This window comes from Silurus aristotelis (genome assembly GCF_946808225.1).
Source record: "Silurus aristotelis genome assembly, chromosome: 18".
In the NCBI taxonomy this organism is placed as follows: Eukaryota; Metazoa; Chordata; class Actinopteri; order Siluriformes; family Siluridae; genus Silurus; species Silurus aristotelis.
The window spans coordinates 10827004-10836477 of record NC_139591.1 but is presented as its reverse complement, the minus strand read 5'-3'; the positions used below and the strand labels follow the sequence as shown (position 1 = coordinate 10836477).

The window sequence follows — 9474 nt, the reverse complement described above, 5'->3', positions numbered from 1 at the left end:
TTTGTATGTGTACATAAAATATGTACAGTTGGTTGCAATGATGTTATATGTCATGGCAAGATGAGTGTTAAGCTAATAAAGATGACCGTTTTACATATTATGTCATTGTTTTGTTAATGACTATTCAGCAGTTATTACTAGTTCATTATTCATTATTAGTCTTTGGAATTATTACATAGCAATAGTCCTACTTTTCATTTGTCATAATTCGGGACTATTTTAAATAAAAACTTTCTTTCGGCTTCTCCCGTTAGGGGTCGCCACAGCGGATCCTCCGCACGTTTGATTTGGCACATGTTTTACGCTGGATGCCCTTCCTAACGCAACCCTCCCCAATTTATCCGGGCTTGGGACCGGCACTGAGAGTGGCTGGGGATGGTTCCCTGACCGGGGATCGAACCCGGGTCGCAGCGGTGAGAGCGCCGCATCTTAACCACTAGACCACCAGGGGAAATTCGGGACTATTTTAAATAAACTTGTAAAAAGTTATTGTCCAATGTCAAAGATATTGATGAAGTTTTAACCAAGCTTTGGTGTAAAATACACAAAACATTTTTGTACTTAACTTATTAGGTTTATTTTCTAAAGCTTTTATCTATTATTATTATTTTTTTTTAAGATTACATGCTTTAAATGGTAAAGAAAAAAGACATTTGAACACAATAAAAAAGGTATAGTTCAGCCAAAAAAATTTAATTCTGTCATCATTTACTCACACTCATATAAACCAACTAGAACTGGGTTTCCCATACACTGGACTTAAAAACGAAATGTAACACCTTGTAAAGATCTTGTAAATGTAATCCATATGTATTGATCAGTTTAATCCAAGTCTTCTGGACAGACATTATCACTTTATATGAATGAAGAATTAAATTTAGATGTTTTCGCATATAAACATGGATCATTGCACATGCACAGATCACATAAAATAGGATGAACAAGGAAACTCAAATGTATGTGATTGACATGCGAGAACAAACCTCAGTGGTTCTTGTGGAAGCTCAAAATTGTTGGCATGACATAAACATAAACGGTTCAGATAAATTGCACATGTATTACACCGGCTTCAATCCATGTGCCAGCTTATACCTATTATACACGTGATACAGAGTGTGGACAATGCGGAAGCGTTCCCAAAGTGTTGCGACGCAGCTCGAGTTCCTGAAAGGGTGAATACATAATACATAACCCTAATACATAATACCTTTTTATGCATGCCCTTCTTTAAGTGGTTTAACCTCTCATAATTAATACTTGACTCAGGATCAGCTAGAATCCTGTATCATTTATAAAAGGACATTCCTCTTCCAAAACTCCTGTTAATGGCCCCCTTAGTTCTCAGATGTATACTGTTCCCAGTTATATAGAGGAGGCTACATAATAGTAAACATGGTCCTGTGCATTTTGTTGACCCGTCCAACCATTTCCGAGACTTGTTGCCGGAGTCAGAATTCTAAATTATCATATTTTTTTTCCATAAAATAGTACATTTCATCAGTTTAAACATTTGCTTTTTTTATTTTTATAAATTTAATACAGAGTTCTTTTGAAAATAAAATATCTGCATTCTGTTTTATTTTACTTAGGGTTGTAATAATAATAATAATAATAATAATAATAAAAACAATAGTTAATTCCCTCGACTTAAAAGAAGCTATGCATGCACCCTAACCCTAACAATTCCAAAAAGATTTGATTAATGCAAAATCCATATTTCATCAAATAAACAGAAAAAAGGCTACATAATAATGGATTTAGACTTAATGGAAAAAACTTGTGCAATCATGATTACATCATTATATGTATTACTGTTCTTTTAAACATAAACCAGTTCAACAAAATATTAACATATGTATCCATTTTATGTCATACTCCTTTTAATATCTTTTGGTCCATTCAACATTTGTGATACTATGAACAAACACCCTGTTCTTGCCGCTGCCCTCCCACAAAGGCTTGAGGACATGGAGGTCTTGTGCTTTTCTGTAAAAGAGGACAATTTGTCTTTATTTAAATCAACACACTGAAAAATTAGCTGCTATCTAATTTCACTCTTTTTTTTTCGCCTAGCAAATATACAATTAATTACATTATATGGTAATAGCAAGACTTTGTCCAATGTGTGTTTTTTCAAATTTACTTGATAGATTTTTGGCTGTATTCTACTTTTTTCAGTAGCAGTCACTGTTTAGTTGTTTTTAGCTTCCACATTTACTCTCATTTACCTAGAATTCATACATAAGGCATAATCTAGAAAATGTATTGCAGATTTAAGGAGTAAGTCAAGCTTATTTAAAAAAAAAAAAAACATTTTGGGTGACCGTATTGGCATGGGTTTGTTTTTAGAAGCTGTTTGAATGTGTTCTTTTTGTCTTTGTATGAAAGCTGAAATGTTAATGGTTGCAATACGCAGTATAGCAGCATATCCTGTTGTTTATAGATGACTGACAGCTATAAATGTACCTTCAATATTACTGTCTATTACTCGGAAGCATGACCTATCTAAATATTAAGGGAGAGTATGAGAGATTGAAAAGCAGGAAAAGAGAAGTGTCTTTAGTAGTGTGATGACAGCCCTTGGCTCTGCTCTATTGCTGATGAAATCTGCTTAGACCCACAGTTGCCATGGAAACCAACTGGATCAGCCAGAGAGAAAGAGAGAGCAGCAGGGCAGAGGGAAGGTGGGACAGAGAGAGACAGAACGAGAGCTACGATAGAAGAAGAGAAAGAACATAAACGGATATACACATTATGAGCCAATCTACGTAATCACAGGCAAGGGAATTTTTTTTTCTAAATGAAATATATTTATTGATTTGTTTTAGAATAAACACTGAGTGATAACAATAGACACGCTGGTACGCTGCAAAGGATTATTAATATGGATGCCCAGTCAGACAGCTGCGAGCCCCCACCATGCAACCCTCAGCCTCCAGGTAAAATACGTAAGGCACTGAAACTGTTTAGTAAACGCAAGCCAGGCAGTGGGGTAGCCAGAATCTTCTCTGTGCGTGTAAAAGGTGAAAGTGGACTTAAATCACCCCCATCAAGGAGCAAAACCATTGATGAATTAAAAGAAGCTGTGGCTGCAGAAGCAGAGGCAGAATCAGTGGACTTAGACCAAGAGGACAGCCACAAAGAGGATGCTGCACTGGATGAGCCAACAAGAATGAAGAATAATCTGGAGTCAACCTTGACCAGACAATCATTCTCTTCTCTTACTTCTGCAAAATCACTGAGCTTCCTTAGCATGCTTCGACAGAATCGAAAGGGAGGAGGTGAACGAGAGGCCCAAACTGTGTCTCACATAGCTGGGCAGCAAAGGAAAGGGCTAAAAGGACTGTTTGGAAGCGTACGTTGGCTCAGGAAAGAGAAAGAGGGGGAAGATGAAGTTTTACCTGGTCCACCTCTACTTGCCTCTCGTTCTAATAGTGTGGAGATCATGAAGGAAAACCTGACCCTGACTCCAAGACCTGCACATCAATCTACAGATAAATCAGTGTTTGAACAACAACCTTCTCCATCAAAAGATATCAATGTCACCCCTGAGGAAACTAATAAGGTGAGTGGAGCTGCTAAACCATCAACTAATGACAGACTGAGCACACTACTTGGAGATATCTCGTCCATATTGAGCTTGAACTCATTAGCAGGTGGTGGTGATATTGTTGCAGATGTAGAAGCAGAATGGGTCAAAGTCAGTAGCCGTGTGGTTGTAGAAGCAGGCACAGGTGAAGCTGTGATAAAGGAGAATGCCTTATTAGCTCCTAAACCTACACTTTCTGCTTTATCTACCTTTAGCTCTACTTCTCCCACTTTACCCTTTTCTACAACAAAACTCATATCTTTATCTCCACCACCCAAATTCATGCCTAGCCGTATGACAAAACAAACAGTTTCACCTCCATCTACTCCCAGCCCTACTACTTCGACTAACCCATCCCATACATCTCCTTATAGTCTTACAACATCAGTCCCATCCCCTGTACTTAGCGTTGACTTTTCCTCTATCTCATCACCAAGTAACATATTGGTCCCCATTACCATTGGTAAGTCGCTTCCATCCACACCTACCTTAACTATTGCAAACAAACCTGCTCTCTCGACATCTCCGCTTACCCCTGAGCCATCACCTAAAACTTCTCCAATACTTTTCCCTGCACCTTCCACTGCTACTGTTTCCAAAACTCTTATCTCACTCACAGAAACAGCTCCAGAGCCTGCTGCTGATTTTGCAAAAATAACTGAGCCCACCGTTACACAGACTCCAATCAGATCCACCCTAAATGCTGCTCCCACACCCATAAGACCCCTTCACACCCAGGATAATAAGTACAGTATTGCTCCAGTAACCAAATATCCTCCGTTCATCACATCAACCAAGCCTGTTTCAACTGCTCCAGTGATCAGACCCAAAATTGTAACTACATTTGGATTATCAACCAGCCGCAACACTGCACCTATAGTCAAACCTGAGCCAAAGCAATCTGCTCATCAAATAAAATCAGGTCACTTCCAGTACCAGACTGAAAAAAATGAATTAGGATCAGCTGTTTCAAGAGCCTCACCTGTAGATCCTGGACCTCCTCATTTTCCTAAACACTTGTTTGCAGCAAGCAATCAGCCAATCTCTGCAACCTCTGAAAACCTGCAACATAAGCCAGAACTTGCCCATACAGCTCTACCTTCTGGATGTCCCCTTTTACCAGCCTTGCTGATCAGGCCTGTACTAAATATTGCACACTGTTATGTTCCAAGTTCAGAGAAATGTCAGGAAGATGTGTCAAGCTTAAAAGTGGCAGAGAACCCACAAATTGCTTCTTTTTACAAACCAGAGAAGAAGAACCCAGTTATGAAGGCCACAATTCTCAGTAAGATCCCTGTAAGTGGTGAGGTAAAGTCAAAACAGCACCAAAAACATGTTCAATCCAATGGTGAAGGAAGACAGTGGAACCTCCCAACACTAGTGCATGAAGAGAAGACTCTGATTGCTTTCTCCAAAGAGAGCAGCAGCAAGGATGCACTGAGTGACCTCTCTCCTGAATCAGGGGCCACTACCCCTGTCCTATCCTACAGCAATGAAGATATAATAGACTCATCAGCCCTCCCTTCAAAAGGTACAGTCAGCAGACCCAGGGAGTCCAAAATTCCTATTAAACCTGGTTCTACTGCAACCTATTATGGTTTGAAAGTGAAAACCGATGTAACACGCTCTAAGATCCCTGTTTCTAAAGTGCCCATTCGACGAACTAGCAATAAGACTGGATCCAGTTCCACAGCTGAAGACACACAAAAATAAAAGACTGGTATGTGCTATTTGAAAAACCCAAGACCCAAGACAACTGCTCAGCATCTTTGGATATTTCGACATGGATCACTATACTCTTTAACAGCCTATTGAATCAGATGTCCTGTTTGCAAAATAACAGGATTTTTACTGTTAAATTAGACTGACCTGCATATCTGTGTTTAGAACTTTCTATGTACTGAATATTACATTTCATATTGTATTACCTGGAAAAATACATATGTTAAAATTTAACATTTCTGAATTTGGAAACCTGTGTGCCACCCAGGAGAGATCAGCTATGGTAACTATTGTAACATGTTTGCACCAAGGCAGACATTGAGCCACACCAGCTCTTGGCTAATAACTGAAGTAAATCTTGCTTGGTGTTTTGTACTCAAGGAAGCGCTTGATAAGACACCTATAATTGAGTGTCAACAGTCTCTGGTTTTTAACCTGCTCTAAACCACCAAACAGGATTGTTAACAATTATAGGTGCTCTTCTCATGTCACATGGAATTTTCTAATGGAGTTTTTGTATCCTTTGTTACATGTATTTTCCAGTTTTTGGTCTCAAAATCTCAACGTTTAACCCTTTTATGAGCATTGTGGATCCATTTTTGTCTCTCTTAGAACTCTACAACCTACACAAAATGGAGTCCTACAGGAGAGGGTGTCACATAGTATGTAGCAGAATGCATGTTCTACTTTTATGCCACAGGATCCATGGGGCTCTCTGTTTTTTTCTCTCATGTGCTAAAAAAAGACACTGCCTGTAAGAAATCTTGTACTATTCAGTATAAAACACATTGCCTTAGGGATCTTATTCTTGGGACTTATTGGTGTGTATGTCCATTAGATTGGTGTGGAAAACAGTCATTTGTTTGATTTAATTAAACTGTTAGACAATGATAGAGTTGTTATGACAATGACAAGAATAGGTAAGGCTGTATGGTTGATGGGCCTTCAAACTCAGAATTGATAGATCCATTTAAAACGTTCCATTTGTGTCCATTGCATGAGTATTAGAAGATTATATCAATGTTGTTCTGTTTCCTGTATAATCAATTAAATTACATTATGGAAAGATTACCTTAACTTGAAGTGTAGATATTTTTCTAAGGATGACATTACTTAGTCATTCACCTATATGGGTTGGTCTATTCAATGCAGCCTTTGAGGGCCATGGCAACACAGATAATATAATTATAAACAAAAGAAAAGCTGGATTTGGTGTGAAAGAAGGAAATCTTTAGCCAATGTTGTTAATATGTAAATTATACTCATGATTTTAAAAAGCAAAATTTGACTTGCAAAGTTTAACTTCCGAAGTTAAAACAGACCACAGTGTAATTTCTTAAACTGACTGACAGATTCTACATACAAGATACAAAAAAACAAATACTTGACCCTTGAAACACCCTCTTATTTATTTGTTTATTTTAAATGCATGCTTAAAGAAGCAACAATTCTCAAGTATTGTAATAAAATTTCCATACACTGAACAATGATTAAAATGTTATACACAAAACAGCAACTGAGTCAGATGACTAATCATGCATCATAGTGAAAGATTGTGTGTCTGATTGTAGTCAGGTGGCAGGCCAAAAGGATGTGCTGTATTTTTCTGATAGCCAGATAAACTGGCTTTGATATGTACTCTGCAAAATTGAACAGCACATGATTCTGATCATGGAATGAAACTCAGTGTTGTGAATCTGGGGAGAAATGGACATGCCACTAAGTATGAGAAAGCATACAATGCTCACTATTTCTGCAAACCTGCTCTCATTACAAATGAGCCACTGATCACTTGAGGTCTCTTACAATGAAAGGGCTTGTTGAAGGTATACAGAGACAGTTTTGCACTTAAAAGAACATAAAAAAATCGTCTTAAGCACGTTTGGGAGATGGAATTAGCCATAGTTTTAGTTTAAGATTAATCTCAATACTCCAAATGGCATTTTTAAGATAGAATATTCTTCAACTCAAGGGCAAATTAATGATGTAGAATACTAATACTTATTTGAATCATGCTCATCTTTAAAGCATTGAAGGATTTTGTTGTATATAATAGGAGTAATGAAGTATTGTAAACAGGGATGTTGAGTAATGGTAAACAGACAAAACAAAAGATTTGATTGAGAAAATAAATTAATCAACACAATGCAATTATTAGGAAATAAACAATTTTTTAAGATATTGAACATTTATGCTCGCTTATTTTTATAAGCGAGCATAAACTAAAAAAAAGTTTATTTCCTAATTAAGTCCTTTTCTTAGTTTAGTATACACTCACTGGTCACTGAGGACTATGTGTTCACCAATGATCCCAGTTTCATTGACCATTGGCTATTTTGACTATTTCAAAAACTCTTTTAAGATTTGTATACATAAGGTCTATAGAGTTTATCAAATAATGGAAAAAAACAAAAAAAACAATCTACACTAGGTAATATTTCTATGGTTGAAAGTACCTTGCTGAAAGGAGAGGTCAGAAAAGAATCACCAGACAGATTTAAGTTGATGATTAGGCTATTGTAACCCAAGTAAAAACGTTTAAAAACTCTGAGAAAAATCACCCCAGAACAGTATAAATGCTGAATATTGATATACATTTATCACGGCAAAGTGTTTACAAATGTGTCTTTATCTATCCCTCTTGGTGAAATTCAGTAATTTAGCAAATCAAAGTTATCAAATGTCTGACTTCTCACACAAAATGTTTTGGTCATCTGAAGCATCTGAAGCAGGTTTAAAGTCTCCAGCAGAGTTAAAAAGAAACCCAGTAAAAATATTATTCTATAAGCTTTTATGGCAGATTACAGTGTTTAATTGGAGGAGAGGAAAAAGATTATTGGTTTCTAATAACAATTTTGGATTATTTCTGTGTATTTCATGTGAATAAGAGAGTATGCACGTGTTTTTTTATATTTTGAAAACAGGGTTCATCGGCTTGAACTGCTAGTAACTAAAATAATAATCAGAATGACTAAAGTCTCAATAATTTTATATACACTTACTCTTTACAAATTTTGTGAGCAGAAAACCATTTCAGCATGCACAAAACATAATATTAAGAAGAATGTGGCTATAACAGCAGAAGACCCTATCCGTTTCCACTCCTGTCAGTCAAGAACAGGAATCTGAGGGACACATGCTTATCAGAACTGGACAGTAATAAATTAAGTAAACACCTGGTCTTTAATCCAGTCCGTTCAGTTTCGGCAAGCCTGTGCTTGCGTTATCCTACGGTTTTAAAATCTGAAAAAACTAACGAAAGAAATTGCAGACACTGTGAAAAAAAAGTAACTATGTACAGTTACATGTTGTGACAATGTACAACATGATAAATAAAATAAATAAATAAACATCACTGAAAAATAATTATTAATCTGTAAAGTCTCAAATCAGCACTAAAATCCGCCATGATGTGCACAAGTTACCCTCTGGAGTTTTGTGAAGTCTTTTCCTCATAAGAACTTAAATTACCATGTATTTTTTAATCATACAGATAAGAGCAATACATTATTCAAATCTGATAAGTGTCTACCTTTATTTGTACACACTCAAAATAACAACAAATCTCTGACTCTGACTCGGTCATCTCTCTTCACATACACATGAATATAACAACCTGAATCTCAGTGAATACTCACCTCACACACATAATAAATATATGTATAGAAGGCAAAAAAAATCTACTTTCAAATAAACAAATTTATATCGGAAACAAATATTCTCTGAGTATGTAATCTGTAGGAAATTTATAAGAGGAACAGTTTCTCCAGTATCACCTCATTAACCATTCAAGTGGAAACATAGCAAAGGTTCCATTTGATGTCCTGATAATTTACATAATTTAAAACACTATAATTACTTTAAAACATTTACAAGAATATTTTGTCTTTATGCTCTATGTTGAGTTTGGTTTCACAAATAATAAACATACATTTGCATGAAGCATCAATATTTGTCCATGCTTATGTTGAAAATGGGAAAGTGTAGAACAGATAAAAATGTGTGATTAAGTTGCGATTAATCATGAGTTAACAAATGACAATCATGTAATAAATCGCAAGTAAATATTTTAATAGACTGACACCCCCCTATTTTTAATATAACGTGAGGTCCAGTTACCAGCGTGACACTAAAATAGGTAGTAGTAATGGCTACTTTCAACT

The 9474-nt window shown here is 36.4% G+C and overlaps 1 protein-coding gene across 1 annotated transcript; it reads left to right on the top strand.

Moving 5' to 3' along the window:
- Nucleotides 1-1218: 1218 nt before the first annotated feature.
- Nucleotides 1219-6823, top strand: LOC310741342 (uncharacterized protein). Its single transcript, XM_083569075.1, has one exon. The coding sequence runs from the start codon at nt 2885-2887 to the stop codon at nt 5300-5302; it is 2418 nt and encodes an 805-aa protein (XP_083425201.1). The 5' UTR covers nt 1219-2884; the 3' UTR covers nt 5303-6823.
- Nucleotides 6824-9474: the final 2651 nt, after the last annotated feature.